The 23,579-nt window shown below is 42.2% G+C and overlaps 2 protein-coding genes across 4 annotated transcripts in view; both read right to left on the bottom strand.

Moving 5' to 3' along the window:
- LOC101938207 (fatty acid-binding protein, liver-like) lies at positions 1-5,086 on the bottom strand. The gene is made up of 5 exons (XM_065577070.1): positions 5,062-5,086; positions 4,141-4,278; positions 2,744-2,916; positions 1,240-1,329; positions 1-178 (listed from the first exon to the last, which is right to left on the bottom strand). Exons 1-5 carry the CDS (start codon positions 5,069-5,071, stop codon positions 128-130), a joined length of 462 nt encoding a protein of 153 aa, XP_065433142.1. The 5' UTR covers positions 5,072-5,086; the 3' UTR covers positions 1-127.
- Positions 5,087-9,195: 4,109 nt separating this feature from the next.
- The window catches only part of MYOM3 (myomesin 3), a 56,641-nt gene continuing 42,257 nt past the window's right edge, over positions 9,196-23,579 (bottom strand). For all 3 annotated transcript variants that reach the window (XM_065576743.1, XM_005302213.4, XM_065576742.1), the window contains exons 26-37: positions 22,420-22,564; positions 21,232-21,291; positions 19,721-19,788; positions 19,318-19,428; positions 18,321-18,408; positions 17,159-17,197; positions 16,032-16,137; positions 14,974-15,137; positions 14,106-14,142; positions 12,776-12,798; positions 12,620-12,675; positions 9,196-10,309 (exon numbers count right to left, since the gene is read on the bottom strand). In XM_065576743.1, coding sequence (XP_065432815.1) covers positions 10,046-10,309; positions 12,620-12,675; positions 12,776-12,798; positions 14,106-14,142; positions 14,974-15,137; positions 16,032-16,137; positions 17,159-17,197; positions 18,321-18,408; positions 19,318-19,428; positions 19,721-19,788; positions 21,232-21,291; positions 22,420-22,564 — 1,161 coding nt within the window. In that variant the 3' untranslated portion in view covers positions 9,196-10,045. The remainder of the gene's footprint in view (positions 10,310-12,619; positions 12,676-12,775; positions 12,799-14,105; positions 14,143-14,973; positions 15,138-16,031; positions 16,138-17,158; positions 17,198-18,320; positions 18,409-19,317; positions 19,429-19,720; positions 19,789-21,231; positions 21,292-22,419; positions 22,565-23,579) is intronic.

The following is a 23,579-nucleotide window of genomic DNA, read 5'->3' as shown; positions in this document are numbered from 1 at the left end:
AGAGATCCTATTTCTTTATTTTCCATGACATTTTTTCAAAACAACAAATTTCACAACTGAGGGCAAATGCACTTTAATTCTGGAATGTAAAAATGTCCAAAATAGAATGGGTCTCTCTTCTTATTGTTTATACCTTCTTGCTTTTTCTGATGAGTGTTGCTGAACCAACAGTCAAAGTCTGTAAAATACACAGATATATTACTTGTTTTCCATTTAGACTGTAGGGGGACCTGTATGTAGCTAACAGCTTTGAAGTTGCTGTAGTATATTTGTAATTCCATCTCATATCTGAAAATACAGTTACAGCAATTGGATATGGACATGCTGAGTACATTCATACTGAAACAATGGTGTTCCTGTTAGGGAACCAGTTCTGAACACTGAAAATCTGAATAGTTAAATGTTATCTTCAAGTGCATTGTTGGAGTAACTTCAGTCACAAGTATGTTCCCTATACTAGAAACCCACTGTCCCAGATAAGTATTATTGATCTGGTTTTTGCAGATTTATTAAAGAAAGTAGTCTAGGATTTTCAAAGCCATCTAAGGAAACTGGGCATTTAAAATCCCTAGGCACATAAAATCCCTGAAAACCTTAGCTGTAAATCTTATAACAGTAATCACACCAACTGGAATACATCTTAAAAGCCTGGCAAGTGGACGTTTAATTCCCTGGGAGAAGGGTTCTGTGCCAGTAGGGAACAGTTCAGGACACATTATAAGTTCCTAGGATTTGTAAATGAAACAGGTGAAAATTTAAATTAGCATGGCTTGATTCAGTTTTCATTCTCTGCTCAAGAGCATCCCAGCTGTACAACCCTGTGAAAAATCTTGCAGAGCATGCCCACGATGGTCAAAAGCTAGCAACGCTAAACCTGAGTGCCTAAAATGAAACGATAACGAAAATGAATTTGTCTCAATGTATCCTGGGAAGGGATAGCAACTTTCAGTGATAGAAATGCATAGAGTGAAACTGTCATGGACAGTCACAGGCATTGTCCATGTGTAGAGGAGATTCAGTTAAGTCAATAAGTAACAATGCATCACCCTGGCTGTACTAAATGATGACTAATGTCATTTCTTGCTGGTTGCAATCACCATTGGAATTTTAAAGTTACATATTCTTTCATTAATGTAGTGATATAATCCATGCTCACAGTAGTAATTCCTGTGCTCAACACCAGGACTTTATAAACTGACAGGCATCGGAAATTCCCCCCCCCCCCCCCCAATCACTTACCTCCACCATTTCATTTCCTTTAATTTCCTGTTCATGGCAGAATGTTTCTGATTTGCACACAAGCTTCCCACCTATCATGTTAACCGTGCACTGTGAACACAAATTTTTAAAACGTAAGTATTTATAGTAGCCCAGCAAGTACATTTCTGGTAGGCAATTTAGGCCAAAAGGTAGAAACTAGGAAATTAGTTTGAATGGTAGTTAGATACACAGATAAGAAAGAATGGAAGTGCAGATACTGATATTTCATTAATCTCATGCTAACTTCAGATTGACAGGAGTAATGAGCATCTTGTTTAGCATTCAATGAAAACTTCTCTAACTGTTGAAACAATACCAATGCATGTATAAATGCTACTTCTTGGTGTGCCGGAAATACAGATATATTAGAAAGACTTTACAGTTATTGGTATTGTAGTTACTTAAAGTTAACTGGCAGTTGAAATATGCCAAATAAGAGTAAAATTTGTCCTACGAAAGGTAAGACTATACAATGGGTTTTGCTACACTGGATCAAACTGTTGGTTCATCTAGGATGTTATCCTTCTTCTGGCAGTGGTGGCTGGGAATCTCAAAAAAAAATTTTTTTTTTTTTAATTAGTGTAGACAACATCTTAACAAAAAGATTGTCTCAAACTACCTTCATTTCTATTCATAAACATATGACCCAATTCCCCTGCCACAACTGGTAGCTACAGCAATACCCTACGTGAAAAAATAGTAAGAACACATTTAATGTGCTTTATCAGCTAGAAACTACATGGAGAGCTAGCACCATGGGGAACAGTCAGCTCTATTCAGACCAGCAAGTGTGCCACACACACCACTATTTGGGAATCACTGTTTCAGGGGAAAAGTGAAAAACTCCATAATCATATATAGCCAATTATTCATGTACATGGGGAATAAAATTCCTCCCTGACCCCTGGGTTGATCAATTTATGCACAAGCAGCAGATTTGATTACCTTAAGAAATGTTACCTTATACCTGAGTGTTTTAATGAGCTGTTGTGTGACAAGAGCTGAATTAGTACAAAGCATTCATTTTTCCCTAGAGGTTAATGGGGGTTTCCTCAAACTGTGCTTTGCAGCAACCATTTCTCCAGCTGAAAGGGTCTGGAAGCAGCTCCTTCTGAAACTAGAGGCGTTTGCTCTAGAGTGGTGTAAGTTGATTGCTCTTCTACAGTTGTTTAATGTGTTGCCTCCACAACTTTCTCGGGACCTGCTAACATGACAGTTTGTGACACAAACTTAGATTCCCTGTGTCACTAACCCCAAAGCCAGCTAGACAAACAGTCTTTCTGGCTCCTTCACTTACCATGTAACCTGCATGCTTGCGTTAAAAGCTTTTAAGTTTTACTTAATTTCTTACTCATCAATAGAAACAAAGATCCTATCAGAAGCAATTGAAGTTTCCTAATGGGAATAGTACAAAGAAATTCCACTTGCAAAATGACACTGAAGTACTAGTGAGGGAGCAGTTATTGTTCTTGAAATATATTACCTTTAGTTTTTTGCCATCCATAGTAGTGATGTCAGCCTCTTTCCCCAGAGTAAATGAATTTGTTACAGACTGCTTAGGTGTTTTTGATGTCACAACAAAATTGTTTCCATTTTGTTGTATTTCAATAACAGGCTTAATGTCTTTGGCAACTTTGATGAGGTCATCTGCCAATGCTGCAGAAAGAGGAAAAATGGAATTTTAACTTCTCTATTATGCGGAGGGAAGTACAGGGTTTGTATGTTATGCACTGAATCAAAGTATTTTATTTGAAGTGACAAGGTTGACACAAACCAACAACAGAAAAGGAAGTCAAAGTTAGATTACCCAGTTCTCTATGGGCATACAATTTAATTAATGGGACACTTGGTTTTAGATTCCTTTTCTTATAATCTTGGAGATTCACTGGCAGTTCTTTATGAGGTATACTGTTTTTTTTTAAAATGGAGGATCTTCCATATTTTTTATATATGTGTGCGCACACACACGTGTCATATTTACAAGCCCTTTGAAATGGTTTTGCCCTAATATTACATTAGTACAATAAATTAATTTCTCTTTTTAAATTGTGTGCATACTTTAGCACTGGTGAAAGGCTGACCACCTTTTCTATTCTATATAGTTTTTTTCTTATATCACCGTAATGTCTGAGCACTTTTAGTACTGCACTAAGTGACATGAGTAGCATTACATAAGGTTCATTTTCTCTCTCATCCTCCCCCAGGACACACTGAAGTCCCCTGCATAACCACAGGGCAGCAACAGTGCAAGTGTCCCCAGGCTGCCTCATCAGTAGGCTTCAATGTGGACCTGAAAGGATCACCTTTGGGGCTGAGGGCGTAGTTTAGGCAACATGCTCTTTGAGAAGGGATTTTCACTGAGTGAGGCATTCCGCTCTATGTAATTTGATTGTTGTGCTGCAACTGACAATGCAAACTATGGTGGTGTTTTTTAATAACCTAGACACCACTAGCTAGAGACCATCAAACTCATTTCATGTAGGCTAACAAACAGCCATAAGGTAATCAGTGATTACTGCCAGAGGCTCTATGTGAACTGGTAACAGAGCTGAGAGGCTCTATATCCCATTACCAATGCCCTACTAGTTGACCTGTTTCAGTTTATAAGATTAACTGATACCTTTCCTTTCATGAGAAGGCCAGTCTTGTGGTTAAGGCTGAGTCGATCTGGGTTTTATCCCTGGCTTTTCCTGGGTGACTTTTGGGCAAGTGCCTTCACTTCACTTTATATCTAAAATGGGACTATTAACACTTACCTACCTCATGGAAGGTGGTTTGTGAAAAACACTTTCGATATTCTCTGATGGAAGGTTCCTTAAATGCAAAGTGTTATATTTCACAAACCCAGCAAGTTGTAGAAAAAAAAAATAGGACACTTACCAAGAGCTTTCAGAAACTCTTCATAGTTGTCTTGAGCATACACCTGCCAGGTTCCATTGAATGCCATTATGGATGGTGCAGTACAGTATGGCAGTGATGCCAGAAAGAGAATGGAGCAGCCGTCTACTGAATTAAATGCTATTTATACAGAAAGAAATGTGGCCTATCTCATGAGATGATCTGCTAATTATTAACAATGAAGTATCAATTATTAATCATCTGTTTATTCTTAATAGAAATAACCTCTAGTTCGTTGTGGTCTGTGGCTGTCTCTTTACCTTGACTGTCTCTTTCATAGACAGTTTATTGCTTCCAAAATAAATTAAACTAAAGTACAAAATGCAGAATAAGAATAGCCACAGGGGGAGCTAATGTGGAATAGCTATTCCAGGCTATTTCCCTGTGTAGGTAAGCCCTTGTCTTATTGAAAGCCAATGGTACTTAGGCTCCTAAATGCATAAGGGTTTGTGTACTCATAAAATTTGTATCACTTTAAATATAATGGTATAGTTAAAGCAATACAACCTCTCTAGTGTGGATGCAGTTATACCAATATAAATTTGCTTATCCTGGTATAGCTTATTCCATAAAGGAAGGAGAATAAGCTATACTGGTGAAAGGCACCTTTGTACAGCTATAACCATGTCCACACTAGGAGTTATACTGATATAACTATATAAATAAAAAGAATTACACCCCAAATGGATACAGTTATACTGGTACATAAACTGTGTAGACCATGCCTAAGTCATTAGTTAAAATGATACTTAGGCTCGTAAGTCACTGAAAATTGTAATCATTTTCTAAATAAATAAAAGTGTTCAGTTATATAAAACTTTAGAGAAATAGTCACTGGATGTGAAATTATATTTCTTATATACTGTAATAAATCCATGGCCAGTGAAGAGCTTCATGACTCACTCTGCTGCATGTGGGTACTTGGAACTTCACTGAGACAGTGAAGATAGAACACAGATCAGTCTCTTCCAAAAGAACTGGGCCCTACCATGTGAGGAAAAGAAGAATCTCCTTTAGTGATGATCAGTATAGGGCCTATGACCTACAGCTGATCAGTTCTGATTCCATCCAGTAGATATCAGTGAGGGCACATATGCACTAATCAGTTTGTTACAATATTTAAATGTATTTAGTGATGGTCCCATACATACAGATTTAAAGTGGAAACAAAACATGGAACTGTTGCCTGGGGATTGACGTGGAAAAATAAATGGGAGTACTTAATTCTTGACTGTTACTCTCCACATTCATAATCTCAGAATTCCTCACTTACAGTGTAATACTCATCCCTCCTTGATTAAGCATGACTGCTGGCTTTGGAAGGCATTAGGTAAAACTGTGGTTTGCAATAAAATTGCTTAATTCAAATAGTGTTTGTGCCCTAGAGGTGACTGACCTATCTAAATCAACATTTCTAGTACTGTACTACAGACTAGGTAGTAGTTTTTAGCTGAATGGGAAAACAATGATGAATTTTTCTTACAAATTTACTTTACATTGTTGTCTAGTTTTAATTTTTTAGAGACAAGCCCAAATTGGGATCAGAGATCCAAATACACCCCAAACTTTGGGACAGTTCAGGTCTATCTCTAATTCATCACAGTTTTAATCAGTGAGCATGTCACAGGATTAAGAGTTAGGAGATCTGAGTTCTAGTGCTGGCTACTAAACCTCCACTTAGTTTTAAGAGCACACTGCCCTAAACTATATTGTCTTTAATCATTTGAATGTTTTAAAATTCATTTTAGAGATCCAATTTGTGATTTTAAAATATTATTATATGTTTGTTAATAAGGAATTTTAAAATATATCTGTAAAGTATTTGCTTTAGTTGAGCAAACCATTGATCCAACAGTGTGTTATCCTGTCCCCAGCTATAGCCAATACTTGATGCTTCATATGAAGGGGGAAATATACAAACTGCACCTTGCCAACAATGCAATGCTGCTCATCAGGCAGCTCATCTGTTTGCAGCTGAAAGTTTCAATTTCTGTGAGGAGTTCATGCACAAACACCAGACCCTGACTTTGGAAAAGTTCACTGACTCAAATATTTCATTAATTTTTTCATAGTGACCTGTCCTCATTGTCCTCCAGCAGCCAGACCATGGGCAGCTAAACATTAAACTAAAGTGCACAACAGACCAACAGTGGTAAGCATCTGTTGCACTCACAATTAGGCTTTATAAAGGGATTTCTCTGTGTGTGTGTGGGGGGGGAGGAGGTCAGAAGTCACATGTACATCAATCCATAGTGTGACAAAGCTCCAACCTTGTCTCAGTGGGTCCCGCACTTCCTGGCAGATTACGCTAGCCTCCGGGGCTCACTGTGACCCTCCACATAGCCCTTCTCTCTCTAGAGGCAAAGGTCACAGTCTACTGAGCCATTTTCATCATAAGCCAGCAAGGGAGGTGAGGAGAGGTTATCCTCCCTTGCACAGTCTCTGTTGTCTCCCAGTCTCTCAGTGATTAGTCAGGAAGGGGGTGAGCCTAGGCCCACTCTCTACTCCGGGCTCCAGCCCAGGGATCCTGATAGTAGCAGCTCTTAGTAGCTGACTTTTTGGAAACAGGACAAGTATGATTCCCTGGGCCACTTCCCCACAGCAGCCCCCATTTCCTCAATATCTGCATCACCCTTACCTTAGGGCCTCCTTCCTTGTGCCTGATAAGGTTTGTACCGCTCCGTTTCTCTAGCAGTGTGGCTCCCTTCTGCAGCTCCTGGCACACCTGCCACCTGACCAAGCGGGAGGCTTTTAACTAGCTTCAGCCAGTCCCTGGTTGGCTTCAGGTGTCCCAATCAACCTAGTTGTCTCCACTGCTTTCGGGAAGGATCTTAATTGGCCCCCCGGTGTCTTGATTAACCTGGAGCAACTGCCATTTGGTTACCATGGTACTAGGGATTTGTTTAGCCTAGTGCTAACATACCTGATTCTCACTATTTTCCTATAGCCATCTGGCCTTGCCCCATCACATATCCCCCCAACCTGCTCAACACCATAGTGTTGGGCAACTTGGGATGCCAGGCAGTGTGCTCGTGACAGACCATCAGCATTGCCATGGTGGCATCCAGCCCTGTGCCATATTCGGAACTGGAACGGTTGGAGGGATAAGAACCACCTGGTGACCCTTGCGTTCTTTTCCTTATTCCGCTGCATCCACTGGAGGGGTACATAGTCCGTCACAAGAGTAAATCTCTGGCCTAAAAGGCAATAACGCAGTGTTTCCCTGGCTCATTTCACAGCAAGGCATTCTCTCTCCACTACTGCATATTTCTGTTCTCTTGGGAGCAGCTTTCTGCTTAAGTAGAGGATTGGGTGTTCCTTTTCTCTCACCATTTGCGACAGAACCGCCCCCAACCCCACCTTGGAAACATCTGTTTGTAGAATAAATTCCCTGTTAAAGTCTGAGGCTATGAGTACGGGGTCCTTACAAAGGGCTGTCCGAAAGTCTGTGAACACCCCCTCTGCTGCGGCGATCCACTTCACCATGTCTGGACCTTGGGCCTTTACAAGGTCCGTTAGGGGACTTGCCCCAGTGGCGAAGTGGGGAATAAAACGTCGGTAATAGCCTACCACGCCTAGGAACGCGTGCACCTGCTTCTTTCGGGTTGGCCGGGGTCAGTTTTGAATTGCCTCTAGCTTATTCGTTTGGGGCTTCACTATGCCCCTTCCTACAATATACCTCAGGTACCTAGCCTCTGCTAGCTCTATAGTGCATTTAGTGGGATTAGCGGCAGTGGCGTAGCCAGCTTCTCAGTGCAGGGGGAGCAACCATAAAAAAGGTGCCCCCCCTTGGCTCCTCCTCTGGCCACACCCCTCCTTGGCTCCTCCTCCGGCCGCTCCGCGCCCCCCCCCCCCGGCTCCTCCGGCCACGCTGCAGCCATGCTGCGCCCCCCCCTTGGAGGGGCTCGGGGGGGGGGGGGGGGCGCGGGGGAAGGGGTGGCAGGCGGGCGCTGCTCACTTCTCCCGGGGGCTGGGGGGAACGGAGCAGTGGGGCGGGCAGATCCCCTCTCCCTGGCAGCTTCCTGGTTCCCTTGGCCCAGGCAGCCCAGCATTTTTTTCAAAAGCGGAGCCTGCCGGGCCGGTGCTGGGCTCCTGCAAGCAAGGGGGAGGGGGGGGGGGCAGCACGGCCAGACTCCGGAGGAGCCATTTGGGGGGCGGCAGGCGCGGCCGGAGGAGCGAAGCGGCTGGGCTCCTTGGCCATTGCGCCCCACGCTCAGCGCGGCTGCCTCCTGCGGCAGCTCAGGGCTCGGCAACCAAGCACTTTGCAGCTGGCGGGCAGATCCCCTCTCCCCAGCAGCTTCCTGCTTCCCTCGGCCCGGAAGCAGGAAGCTGCCGGGGAGAGGGGATCTGCCCGCCAACTGCGGAGTGCTCAGTCACCGAGCCCTGAGCTGCTGCAGGAGGCGGCCGCGGCAGCAATGTTGGGGCCGTGTGGGGCGCAATGGCCGAGGAGCCGGCCCCTTCGCTCCTCTGGCTGCGCCCGCCACCCCCCCCCCACACACAATGGCTCCTCTGGAGTCCGGCCGTGCTGCCCCCCCACTTGCCTGCAGGACCCCAGCGGTGGCTCACTTTTGAAAAATGTACTGAGGGGAAGCGGCTGCTTCCCCTGAACCCCCCTAGCTACGCTACTGATTAGCGGTGAGGCCAGCCCATCTTAAGGTGCGCAGTACTGCCTCAACTTTCTCCAAGTGGGTTACCCAGTCTGGTGTATGGATTATGACATCATCTAGGTATACGTAATCCTCTAAGGAGAGAGGATCTGGTCCCAAATACTATGTCATGTCATCATTGTTATTCATCATGTTTATTATAGAAATGCCTAGGGACCAACCAAGATCCCAGGTCCATTGTACTTGGCACTGTACAAACACCTTTGTAGAAGATGTGTTCGGTTTAAACTAATCTAGTTAGTCATATCGGGAAGTTACCTCCGATTCAGAAAAGTTTGTATTTCTTGCTCTTTCTCTCTCCCTCACAAACACAAATCTGTTTCCAAACAGTCCTTTCCATGGACACTTTTAGGTACGACTCACTCCTGTATTGTTGTCAAGGTTTAGATTTTTTATTTAGCACACACCTTTTAAACACTGCATAGAATACAGGATCAACTACAGTATGACAGGCAAACACTGTTCTTGATCAATAGTAACAGATAAAACAGTGGCATGGAAACCCTCTTCTGAAAGTGTGGGTAGTTTAGAAACAGTAGCTGTCAAACATTTTAAAAATGAACTTTTCCATTTTTGCCTTGATCTTTATTTAAAACAGCATTAAATGCTGCCTTACTTTCCTCCCACATGGCTTAGCCTTGTAAATATAAGTGCATCAAGGCCCTGTTTCAGCGAGGTATTTAGGAACATGCCTAACTTTCAGCACACCAGTGGTCCCACTGACATCTAGTTATGCATGTGCTTGAGTACTGTGCTGAATTGGGCCCAAGCAGGGTTACGTTTTAATAACAATACACACATCAACATTCTCCTGCTACAGGATATTCAATAACACACAGGGGCTTAATACAAACTGATAAGTTCTTGTATACATGAACCCCTACTGTATCTTATACATAGTGCTGTTAGCTGAAAAGTGGCACACTATATGAAGCGGTTGTCTAATTCTGTAGAGTTAGAGTGGGATTTTGAAGGTTTTCTCCAGATTTCTATAGATGCTTTTAAGAGGGGTATATGGTGATTTCTTATACTGTAAATCACTGTGAAAACCTTTATTTTATACGTAGATAATAAAAAGAGATACTAGTCTGAATTTTAAGGCTGGGATTGTCAAAGGAACCCAAGTGTCTAAATCCCTTTGACATTCAATGGGAGTTTGGTGCCTAATGCCTTTAAGCCTCTTTGGAAATCCCAACCTGGGTTTCTGAGTGGGTTGGCAATCATTTTTCCCGTAGCTCGATCGGTTCTTCTCCATGCTTGTACACACTGATAGTAACCTGCCCCGTTTCAGAGCCATATTTGTTCTTGACATAGATGCTGTATTTTCCTGTGTCGTCACCGCAGACTTTCTCAATGGTAATTGTGACAACTATCCCCTTCACATCCATTTTGTAACGATCTTTAAAAACTACTAACTTCTCATTCTTGAACCAACTGATTTCTGGGTAAGGATCACCAGATATGCAGCATGTCAAACACAGGGTCTGTTTTAAAAATATAGTAAATATAGCGTTACAGTGGCAATTCACAGCCAGTGGCTTAAAGCATAATTTGACAAAGAAGGAAAGATAAAAATGGATCTCCAAAAACCCCCGCAAGTTTCGCTGATCCAGGAACTCGTAAGTTCTTATCAGCGCAGACACTCTGGCCTCAGGCAAGCTACTTACCCACTTTTCTGTCTCAGTTTCCTCATCTGTATAATGGGGATCATACTGCTTATTCACCTACCCCAGAGAGGGACTTGAGAGGATTAACTGATTAACATTTGTTAAGTGCTTTGAAGATGGAAAGCACCATATAAATGCTATGGATTACTATTGTTGGCAGTATTTTTGTAGCCGTGTCGATCCCAAGAGATAAGATTATCTCTCATGTATTATTATTCTTATTAATTATTTGTATTACCTAGGAGACCTAGTCATTGACCAGAACCCCATTGTGGTACAAATACAGAACAAAAAGATGGTCCCTGCCCCCAAAGAGCTTTAGGTATAAGACAAGAGACAACAGGTGGATACAGATGGGAAGTAAAGAGGAAACCATGAGACGATACTGATCAGCATGAGAGGCAGTAGTCTGAGAATACAAGTCTATGGGCCTGATTCTGATCCCAGCAATTTTTTTTACCTAAAATAGATACTGTACTTCTCTTATTCAGTGCCTAGGACAGCATGATCTTACAATACCATTTTGCTTGCCAGGAAATGGAAGGCTACATTTTTTAAGCGCACAAATCTTTAGCCATATAGGAAATTGAATCCATGCAGCTGAAATCATTGCTACTCTGTTTGGGGCCATTAGCAATGGAAGTATGTTTAACTGCTTTGAAAATGTTAAGGATCATTGATGTGACCATAAAATTGAAGGCTGTTTTAGTTTCTAGGCTATGAAGGAGTTATTCATTATGATACAGGACAGGAGTCCCTCAATAGTAGGATCTAGTTGAGTTGAGAAGTATATCAGAGGTGGCAGAACTAGGTTCTTGAGGGGGCGGGCAAGATTTATATTATTAGTGAACAAATCTACCACAGCAAAACCTAAATACTTCCTATGAGGTTGTTAAAATTGCAAATTATCCTGGCTATTCAGGCTGCTAAGCTGGGCAGGTTTATCTTCTTTTGGATAGGTGTAGGGGTCTTAAACACCAGAATAATGTGAATGGAGAGAATGACTGCTCCACATTTTTATTTATTTAGTGCATGCCAATAGTGTGTCTGACACTGTACAAACACACCAACTGCAACCTGTGTACAGCTCCTGCAGGGGTGTAGGTTTCCCTGCAGGGAGGCATCTTTGTTTAGAAGTCACAGCATCACAATGAGATAGAATTACTTTCTCTAGCCTGCAGCTTTAAACAAAGGGCGGCTATGGTTAAAATTTAATTACTCTTCCTTGCAGGTTCCATTGGCACAGTTGTGGTTATATGAAGTATAGGTGGCTTATATTAATCGCTTTCAAAACCTGGGTTATACATGTCTAAACAAAAGTGAGTCATTTTAAGTGACCTCAGAAGCCGCTAAGATTTTTGATGGGGCCGGCCAGTTGGTGAGATTTCGACATTATGATAGGCTTCTTTCTTCTGCCACTTTCCCCAGGGTAAATCAGGAATAACTCAATTGAAGTAAATGGGACTGATTCTCATTTGTGCTAAGGCCCCTTTACACCATTCTGGCAGTGTAAAGGGACCTTAAAGTGGGCATAAATTACATTTACAGTCATTGTAAAGCCTCTTTACTCAGCCACAGTGCCCTTATAGGAGAATCCAGTCCAATAGATTATAAAACTAGTGTGACAGAAGAATCAGGACCCATATATAAAGTTGTTAGCCTAAAGCAAGGGTTGGGAAGGGAGACTAGGGGCATATGAAACAGCTACAATAGATCATTGTCAGCACCTGAAAACTAGGATGTGGTGTCTAAGGAGAGCAGTTGAGTAAGGATAGAGCCGTTCATGTAACTTTTTCTATTTTAGCATTAAAACTATCCCTGCACTTCACAAGTGCACAAAAAATGGAACCTTGAGGCCTACCTAGATTTGTGGATTTCAAAGGAACCCCTGCCCCGCCCCCAACAATTTTCTCCTACAGAGAAGGTGTGTGTGTCTGGAAGGACCACCCACCATCATATTGCTCAGTGATGTTAGCAATGGGTATTACACCAGGCCTCTGACAACTGCAATGCCCATCCCCTATATGGAGACACAGGTAGGGGAAATCTGCTTGTCCTCTTCCTGCCAGCCATCCTTGCACATCTGTGCAACCTGGCCATGATAGGTATACAGTTACTTAGTATTACCTTATCCTCCATGATGGTGGCAACATCTGGCAGACCTTGAACAACTCTTGCACGATCTGGGAAGGAACAAATGTGACTGTTCAGCTTTACATACCAGTATGGCCCTTTGATCTGTATGACAGAACCAAGGAGAATGTGCAACATTTGTTTACTTACTCTTTTCTGCTATCACTGCTTCCCTGAAAGTAAGAAAAAGACAATTAAAGAGATTTAGTATTTTTTATTTATTAAATATGTACCCTGAATGTTTTTAATAGGAACCTGTTCCCTAATTTCTATAGAGAACTTCACTTCCAAAGTGAAAGCAAAGGTGTGCAGTAAGGTGAGATATTGGAACAGGGAAAATGTTTGAAATTTTTAGGGATTCTCTAGGTTTCATCTGGGGGGCATAATGAAGGTTTTTTTGGCCAGTTTCTGGAACTAGAGAGACATGTAGAAAACAATTTTTTTTAAATTCTTGATAAACTTCATAGTAGCCAGTGGATAATGCATCTCCTCTAATGTTTGCTTAAGGCTTGATCTCACAAGTGTTCCACCCATGAAGGATAAGAGGTCCTTTCTGATTTACTGGTCACTATAAGAAACAGCTGATGTTGGAGTTTCAGGTTCATGTCTAGGAAAACGTCTTCTTTAAAAGTGAATTTAGTTTTGAAAACTGTCCCAGAGTGACAGTCTCGAAAGCTGAAGCCCTCTGTGTATCTACAGAAGAGTTACCTCACAGGGACCAGGAAATGCAGGCTTCCTCCTGGGATCCCATCATCATGCCTCAAACCTGATCTGGAAGGGTCACTCCTACATGTGACAACTCCATTTCCACGCCTCTCAGACTTAGGAGTGGCCATGATCCTGCCATGTCTTTTCTGCTGACCCAACATTTTTTTCCATGGTTCACATTGCCAATCCCTGTGGAGCCATCCTTGCTGTAGCTGCTGGCCCTTATGCCTCTCCTGCACCAGTGCCATGCTCAGCTCCCACCTTCCAGCCTGACTGCCCAGGTGTAGTGTCACTTCCCATCCCTGAGAGGGGACATGGCCTGCTGGACATGGTTGAGAAATCTGCCAGGATTGGATCTCCATGGTGGGATGTGCAACGTGGAGGTTAAACCAAGCTGCAGAGTCTCATTTATTAACAAAAATAAACCAGGTGGTTCAGCTTTAAACGTAAACATTTAGGCCTTGGCTACACTCGCGGATTCACAGCGCTGCCGCGGCAGCGCTGCCTCGGCAGCGCTGTGAAGCGCAAGTGTTATTGCACTTCACAGCGCATATTCCCCTATTCTCCGAGGGGAATAGCTTGCAGCGCTGCGAGCGAGCGTGCAGCGCTGCAGGCGCTGATTACACTGGCGCTTTACAGCGCTGCACTCACTGCGCTCAGGGGGGGTGTTTTTTCACACCCCCGAGCGCAGCAAGTACACCGCTGTGAATTGCCAGTGTAGCCAAGGCCTTAGTTCAGTTTCAAATGTGAAAGTATTTGAGAAGAAACTCACTTTAGCCTTAGGTGTTCGGCCATTGCGTCTTCGAAAGCTGCAAGGAATAAAAGAGATTTTAAGAAGAAAGTGTAGTTTGCGGTTTGTTATTTAATAGATTTAACCTAACATGTGTGATAATAGGGACATGTAGAGTCACACATAGAACAGTATTTATAGCTGCCTCAAGAAAACATGTGATCTATTTATGTGCTGCTAAAAGATCAAGGCCCTGATGCTCCCTTCCTACAGAGAAGCGCCAGGGAAGGGAAAAGTAATCTGAACAACTCTGAGAGGTCCCAGTGGCAGAGTGAGAGTCACAGTCTCTCCTCCAAGAGAGGGGCAGGGATGCTTCCTGCAAACCCCATGGGTCTGTGGGGGAAGCAAATCAATTTTGGGTCATCTCTCAGGACAGCCCTATTCTCTGGGAGCTACCTCTCCCATGGCAGTAATGATCCCTAAGGGGAGTTGGAGTCTTCCTGCCATTAGCTACTTTGTCCATAATATATGGAGATATACCTATCTCATAGAACTGGAAGGGACCCTGAAAGGTGATCGAGTCCAGCCCCCTGCCTTCACTAGCAGGACTAAGTACTGATTTCGTCCCAGATCCCTAACTCACAACCCTGGGTTTAGCAGGCTAATGCTCAAACCACTGAGCTATCCCTCTCCCCATGCTGCACACCACCCTCCTCTGTGCACTTCCCTCCACCCCCCCTCCTAATTCACAGCATACCATCCCCACGGCACTTCACAGAGCTCCCCCGCTGCTGTGCTCCCCATCTCAGCGTGAGGGAGGGGAGCCTGAAGGCCCAAGTGAGGGGGAAATCTCAGAAAGTAGCAGGTGTTTAGCTCTTCCCTAAGACAGAAATGTTCTGCTCCAGTTCACCTTTCCCAGACAAGTCAGTTGATAGTCTGTGAGAATCTTTCCCATCAAATATTTCCAGGGTATATTTTCCCTTATCCGAATCCGTGGGGTTCAGTATGTGTAGCCAGATCTGGTCCATTGTACTTCCGCTTTTCAACCTCTCGCCACTTTCTAGTCGCTTCTCCCTAAGGAAACAAATTATATCATTTTAACAACATTGAAGTAAAATTGCACAAGTTTTGAGATTAAACTGACTTTTTAGGATCTATTGGTTAGAACAAGAGACTGGGAGCTAGGACTGGGGTTCTATTCCTGATGGCCATAGACTCACTGTGGGCAAGTCTCTTAGGGCTGGATTCTGAAAGGTATTTAGGCAACTAAACATGCAGAAAGGCACCTAGTGGGATTTTCAAAAGCCCCTGGGTGCCTAAGCCTAAATACTGTTGAAAATTTGGCCCTTCACCTCTAAATTTTGCCTATCTGGAAAATAGGTCTATTCTGCAAGGGTGTTGTGAGGCCAAATTAACTAATGTTGGGAAAGAACTTTGATATGCTCAAATAAAAGGGTGTATAAATGTGAAGCAGGAGTGGCATTCAGTTCTTCAGAATGGGGTGAGGCGGTCGTGCAGAGAAGTATAAAGCAGCACAGATGAAGTACTTAAAAAGAATACATCCTCCCATGTCTGTAGCTGAGCTGTCATTTGATAGTATCATTATCACACCAGTGAAATCGTCACCCAGGAGTACTTGTGCAGCAGAAAATAAATTGAACATGATTGGTAACTGACGAGTTCCCACACGCGATTCAATGTAAAGAGACAGTTGAACGTAAAACCCCTTATCCCCACAATCCTGCAATCCTCATTCAGACGAATCCCCCATTGTCTTCAAGGAGTGCAGGTTTGGGCACAAGGGTCCCAAACCTCAAAGGTATTTAGGCCCCTAACTCCCATTGATTTCAGTGGACGTTAGGCACCTACATACTTGGAGGACCTCAACCAATGCGCTTTAATTTCCATGGCAGATAATACAGACTGTCCATATGTTATGAGCCTTGCTAGCATATCTGAAGTACATACTTGTGATACCAGGTTGTTTTCATGTAGTCTGTGTAGTACTTCACCTCACTGTAGATTCTGATGCCTTCTGCAGTTGGCTGGACTTTCAGAGGTTTAGCAGAAAGGGCTAAGAAGAGAATTCAAAGACTAGAATTTCTTTGGGTGACCAGCCAGTCTATATACTGGCTATATACATATATATTTTAAAGAACCTAATGTTTCACCCAGTTTGAAGAACATGGGCAGCTGAAAGCGACTGCGTTCCAGCACATGAAGGCTCTACGTCTTCCACCCAGCAGAAATGTGCATACTTCCCTGGAGGCCTGGATCCTAAGTGTAGGAGGTCCCATAGACACATTAGGGCCTTCTCTCAAATTCACCTTCCATTGTTCTAATATTGGGGCAGCCACCAATGATGGGGGTAGAATAACATTTTTACCACCACGCCCTCTAGGCCTGCTCTCTGCAGGGTTTAACTATGCTTTCTGAACGGGATTTGTTCTGGTCTACACGTGCTGTTAACGTGCATTCAGCACTAGGCCAGCTGCACCCATTATCAGCAATGGGCACATTCCCTACTGTAGACAGGGCCAGAGAGACTTAGGTCTCAACTCACTTTGATGTTAGAATGTGACAAATGCAGGTGTCTGGGCAGAAATAACAAATCATAGCAAGAGTTAAAGAGAGAACATTTCCTGCCCTTCAGGGAGGATCAGGTTTCTAAGGTGAAAGACAGGAGTAGAATATATTTAACTCCTCTCTCTCCCGCTGCAGCAGCCCTGCCTTCAGCTCACTTCTCTTCCCCTTCCTCTCATTTCCAGCTGTTTACTGACTGTTCTCCCCACACTTCAATTCCCCAAATCCCCCTAAACCCACAGCAGAATCTAAATGCCTCCTGTTCCCCATTCACTTTACTTCCCCATTGGCTACCTTTACAACATAGAGGAGTTTTACTTCAGAGAGAAAGGAGTGGCCTCTTGATCTGAACAAAGGACAATCCCAGCCCTGAGACCAGCTTTCTCCCACCATAGGCAAATCACTTTGCCTCCCTCTGCCTCAGTTTCCCCATCTGTACAATAGGGATAATAATTACATACCTCTGCTAAGTATTATTTTTACAGTATGAAGCAGATGAGAAACAGACTTACCACTAACCCTGCAGAGCTCTTTGAGAATGTCTTCAAACCCTACACACAGAGGAAGAAGCTTCAATCAGCCATAAATACATTCGCTAGCAATTTGCATCTGATTAACCAACAGCCTCTTCAGATCATAAAACCTACAGTGTATGGTAGTTATTTTGTTGTGTTTTCCTGTTGGTAAACTTCACTGGCTATAAAGTTTTTGCCATTGACTCATTTATTTCTACATGTTGGACATATCTTACTTTATTCAGAAGCTGTCAGCTTCCTTAACATTCAGCGTACGCAGTGCTGTATCTCACATGGGATACAAATTCACCTATCAGAGTTAAACGATAGATGCCAAATGACATTGCAAAGTTTAAAGCCTGCGGAAAAGAGTCTCCTGATTCCTGATGAGTTTAAATGCTCAGAACACCTTTGAGTTTCACCCCTTCTGTCCCCGCTGCTCGAGAGGTTTTATAGCACGGTCATGGTTTGAAAAATGACTGTATGGAAGACATTGGGAGGATTGTCATTATTTATGCCCTCTCTAACTTCCAGAAGAATTCACAGCACTGCAAATTAAAACAGGGTGTTGAAAGTAAAAGTGTCCTTTTTGCATCTGACATCATTGGTACTAAAGATTCTGCAATCAGAACTCAGTTTTGTTGAGGCTGCACAATGGAAAACAGTACCCAGTTTGCTCTTCCCTCTCTTTTGAGGATCTGCAGAGCTAGCAGGAGTTAAAACTTGCGTATGTCAGTCATTAATTGAGATATGACAGAGACACATGCAGGGAATAGCCATGGGATCTGATCCATTGACTTCAGTGGGCTTTGGATCAGGGCCATAGTGAGTAAAAAGGGTCTGTTTGTACCAGGTACATTTTCTGATCCTAATCCTACTTTTAAATACTTCTTATTCTTGAAATGTACAATATACATGTATAAAGTATAACATAGCCTTCTGTACCAGAGAAGAGAAAAGAGTAGAAAACTCTCAAAGTCCACTAGAGATCTCATAATGTAGATCTGATTACATTGGGAAGCATTTATATATTAAAATAATGAGTACTATAGAAAACACTTAAAATAGGTAGAAAGTGTAATTTTAAAGCCGTATTGAAAGCCTGATCACATATATATAAAAGTGTAACATATTGCCTATTAGTATGAAATCATCCTACCTTCCTTACTGAGATCAAGTTCAGTAATGTCTTCTCCTCGGTCATCAGAAACAACCGCTTTGTATATTCCTTTATCCTCTTTGGTAAGCTGGCAAAATATTTTAAAATGGAAATTTCACAGATCACTAAAGTATGGGACAGTTTTGGGCTGGTGAGATCAGAGCTCTGTTTGTAATGTACTGGTGAATTTCCCCCTGGCATTTGGGTGAATTTGGTGAGTTAACAACAGTATTGACTAGAATGAAAGCAGCCCCTTGCAAGCTTCGCCTCTACAGCTGTACTGATACACATCAATCTCAACCTGCAGGAGTGATGTGTATTGATGGTCCTAGGTCTCATCTGAGCAGAGATTGCCACTCACACTGATGAATATACTGGTTTTTTATATGGAAATTGTTGATTTGAAATTAAATTGAAAAACTGAGACCAAGAAGTATTTAAACTAACTCTGCACAGACAAAACTCTGGTTCATTAACTCTACCACAGAGCCCCCTTCATTCACCTGTTGATGCTCTGTGTGTCAAGGATTCATTGATTTTTAAGGGCAAAAGGACAATTACATCAGCTAGAGTGAGCTCCTGCAGATCACAGGCCATATAATTTCAACCAGTTACTCCTGTATTGAGCCCAATAACTTGTGTTTAACCTAAGCCTCTCACAGAAAAGCATCCAGTCTTGATCTGAAGACTTCAAGAGAAGGAGAATCCACCACTTTTCTTGGAAGTTTGTTCCAGTGGCTAATCACTCTCACTGTTAAAAATATGGGCCTTATTTCTAATTTGAATTTCTCTGGCTTTATCTTCCAGCCTTTGTTTTTGTTTCATGCTTTCTTCTGTATTTGAAGAGTGCCTAGCACACTGTGGGTACTGCCAGAAACAAACAGTAAATGCTAATAATAATAATAATAATTAATTAATATCTTAGTAATATCTACCCACATTTATTGCACGTTGAAATAATATCACAAATGCCCCCAAGTTGCATTATGTTTTTCACCTTTTTAATCCGAAGAGTTCCAGCCCCAGTCTGCAGATCATACAGACCATCCAAACGTGCTTTTTTATCCAAGAACCATTTAAAGTTGGTATCTTTTTTCATGTTTGTTGCCTGTTTGAAGTAAAGATTTAGCAATCAGAATACTGATCTTTTTGAATGCAAGGATATCTTTCTAATTATGAGACTTCAGCTGTCCCAGGGGATCCCCTCAGTATTAGGTGACGCTTTCCCCCTTGTTTTCCACAGCTGCTAGGATTTACTTCCAGGATCTTGCCTTTTATCAGTAGGAAAATATCAATTGGTTAGAGCTGGCGTTATTTATGCAGTCTCCTTAAAATGCACATCTATATTAACAATAGATGGATGCTACTGTACACAGTAACAACTGTATGGTAATACTTACCTTGCACGTCAGCAGAACTTCACAATCCTCAGTAACCTTCCATTGCAAATTCTCTATAAAATGAGGACCTACAAGTAAAAAAACAAAACAAAAAAACAGTCTTTCTGGTCTCTCCTGCAGGTCCGCTTTTAATATTATACCATGCAATGGCTCCATCTAGTGGTAAATCGCAGCACTGTCCTCCTTGTATTAACTCTTCCATGTTCCACTTTTATGGAACTTGTATTTTATATGCAGTAGGCACCATAATGTTAGATGTATCATTTTAAAAAGTTCCCGAGGGCAACGGTTCTTATAGTGACTAACAGGTCTTTTCTTAATATGCTGGTAGATTATGCTCTCCAATTATTCCTTTGATTTAGTGACTGGGTAGAGTGTCAGGTCAATATTGAAAGATTATGGATATTCTGCAGGTGGAGGGCAATGGAATAGATAATGTGTATATGTTCCAGTCTGCTCTCCTGATATGAACTATCTGTGAGCCCAATTAAAAGGCAAATTGATCTGTCCATTTTTAATCTGGTTCTGGTGCCCACAATTCAAGAAGGATGTTGACTAATTGGAGAGGGTTCAGAGAAGAGACATGATAATGACTAAAGGATTAGAAAACCTGCTTTACAGTGATGGACTGAAGAAGCTCAATCTGTTTATCTTAACAAAGAGAAGGTTAAGGGGTGACTTGATTACAGTCTATAAGTACCTACATGGGAAACAAATATTTAATAATGGGCTCTTCAGTCTAGCAGAGAAAGGTATAACTCGGTCCAATATCTGGAAGTTGAAGCTAGACAAATTCAGACTGGAAATAAGGTGTAAATTTTTAATGGTGAGAGCAATTAACTATTGGAACAATTTATCAAGGGTTGTGGTGGACTCCCCATTACTGACACTTTTAAAATCAAGATTGGATGTTTTTCTAAAAGATCTGCTCTAGGGATCATTTTGGGGAAGTTCTATATAGCTTGTGTTATGCAGCAGGCCAGACTAGATGATCACAAAGGTCTCTCTGGACTTGGAATCTATGAATCAGCTACTCTTTTCCCTGAAAAAGGCTTTTTTATACTCATTATGCATACATCAGCCACAAGATAGGGGAGGGAGACAGGGGAATGTACTGCTCCCATTGATAGTGAAGATTTCCACATTCTCTGCTTTCCACCAGGAGATAGAGATGGCCCTGAGTCCCATCTGGATTGGACCTTTTCTGAAACTCAGGCATGTTCAGAGTCAGGGTGTTGGTTCAGGGGCCCTCTACCAGAGACAGCTGTTCACATGCCTTGAACTATTAAAACAAATCAAACTTTGATTTGATTTGATTTTTAATAGCCAGAAACAGTAACCTAAAATAAAATGCTCTATCTTAGTCCAGCAAGCAGTTTAAATAAGAGTATACTGAAGAGAGCAATTTACTTTTCACTTATTGTTTGGGTGCTCAGTAGAATATCCTTGTTTCAGCTTTCACCAACTTTTCACCAGTCCTGGCAAAGTCAGTGACCTTGAGGCTATCTTACCTTGCTTTCTCCTCCAGTCTCTCCGCTTAGCAGCAGCCTCGGCCTCAACTTTATCAAAAGCTGAAAGAACAAACAGTGACAGATCAGAGTCAACAAAAGGTCCTTGAAACAACTATTACAACCCCTCTCCCTGTAACATGGTATAGATTCCTAACCGGGAAGGATGTTACTCTAAAACACATACAGTGTATCTCTCAGCCGGCGCCATCTCTCCAGCCTCAGTTAAACTCTGTTCTTCAGTATAGAATCCTTGGCAAGGTCAGCTCTATTAGCCTTTCATGCTGCTGGCAGCTCAGAATGTAATATTTATTTTCAAGAAAATACAATGAATTTGCTTTTAAGAGCTGATCTTTAGGCATTGGAAGCTCCCATCGGTTTAAATAGGAGTTTTCTGGGGTATGCAAAGAATACAGGATTGAGTCCTTGAATTTGCAACTTTTCAAGGGAGAAGTATTAGAAATACAGTTTCAGGCATCAAGAGACTCAATCCAATACGATTAAGAACAATTGCCAAACTGTTTAAAAATGAGAACTGTCAAATAAAGCTACAGTATTATTTAGGGAAGAATTTAGACTGGAAAAACTGCAACTTTCTGCTCATAAAGAGCCAAAATGTTTCTGTACATTAGCATATATGGGCCTATCTGTTCACCTTACTGTTCACCTTACAGAGCTATATGGACTTTCTCTAGTCACTGCAGTTTCTTTATTATTCAAATTTAGTTGTTAAAGTCCTTGAATTTTCAGGCCAATGTTAAGATAAAATGACTAAACATCACAGTACACACCATCAAGCTCTGTGTGTCAATACATAGTTTGTTGTGAGGGAATTCTGTGTATACAGCAAATAAAGAAGAAAATATATGAACACAGATCCATGGCTGTGATGCTCTATCAGGGCCAAAGATTATTATCCAGGACTCCAGATGTAAAACCAAAGACTTGGATCAGTGCTAAAGGGCCATTCAGACAGTTTCTACAGGAAGACTGATTCCTGGCCATTGAATAAATGCATTAAAATAAATACTTGATACCTTCAATCACTACCCACAATATAACTGGGGGAAACCATTTGTGGTCATTAGCTGGCACTCTCTCTAAGGGTCCGATCCAAAACCTACTGAAGTCAGTAGAAAAACTCCCACTGAGTTCAGCGGGCTTTGGATTAAACCCTGAATCTCTACTTACTGTCATCAACGAGAGCCAGAGTGAACTGGTTTTTAGCTTTTCCGTCTTGCAGCTGGGCTGTGTATGTCCCTTTGTCGTCATCACAGAAGTCCTGGATTATTAGTTCTATGAGGCCGTTTGCTCTGTCAAAGTTTATCTTATGTGTCTATGTAAAACAAAGTATTGGTGGGAAATTGGTCATTTTTCATAGGGAAATTATTCCAGCACCAAATCCTGGCCCCATGGCTTCTTCAGCATAGAGCCTGGCTGGAGCTACAGATCTTAGCTTCGCTCTACACCTGTAGAGCCACCCTGGTATATTTCCCCTGGCTACCTGTGGTATATCTGCACTGCCTATAAAAGGTGTATTCTTAACTCAGGTTAGCTAACTTGGGTAAAAATAGCAGTGAAGACATGGCAGCCTGGTTCTTAACTCGAGTTAGCAGCTCAAGTGAAACCCTGCAAGGGAGCCTGGGGTAGAACACGAGTTGCTAACCCAAGTTAGAAGTCGAGTTTCCATGTTTTCATTGCTATTTTAACCCAAGTTAAGAATGTACTTTTTTTTGCAGTGTAGACACACCCAGGGCTACAATGGGGCAAACAAACCCTCTTCCTTCCCATGCCCATCCCTTACTCTGGTGTAATCATGGTCCAGGATTTGACTCCCAAATGAATTTTGTTTTCTGTTAAAAAGTCCATTTGCATTTGTGTACTGGGTTTGCACATCAATGCAGGGGAACCTGCTTGTGGCAGGGTGTTTCTGCGGAGAACACAGCCTAAGAGGTTTCCACTATAACACATGGTACAATAGATTCTCCCTTGCTGCGTATTAAACCTTCCAACTCGCCAGGATTCTGTGCAATCACATGGATTTTTATGTAATGAAAAAGTGCTCTTGAAAGCAGCAGCCATGTGTTGCAAGTAGTCATGCCTCTGGGAGGTAGTTAGGGTAACACATCCACCCCATAGCACTGTGCACTCACTACTATACCATGAACTTTTATATACACACCCCCTTAAATCCATCAGACTTTCAAAAATGTTAGCTGTCATCATTAGTCGTGGCCAACCTGTTTGCTGCAAGCAAATATTAGCAATACAAAGAGCTTGACATGCACTGTTTAATCATGCATTACCACATAAATCATACAGTCTAGAAAAGATAGTGATTGCATAAGAAA

Source organism: Chrysemys picta, chromosome 23 (assembly GCF_011386835.1).
Source record: "Chrysemys picta bellii isolate R12L10 chromosome 23, ASM1138683v2, whole genome shotgun sequence".
Lineage (NCBI taxonomy): Eukaryota > Metazoa > Chordata > Testudines > Emydidae > Chrysemys > Chrysemys picta.
The sequence above is the reverse complement of the archived record's forward strand: the minus strand, read 5'-3'. Positions and strand labels throughout refer to the sequence as shown.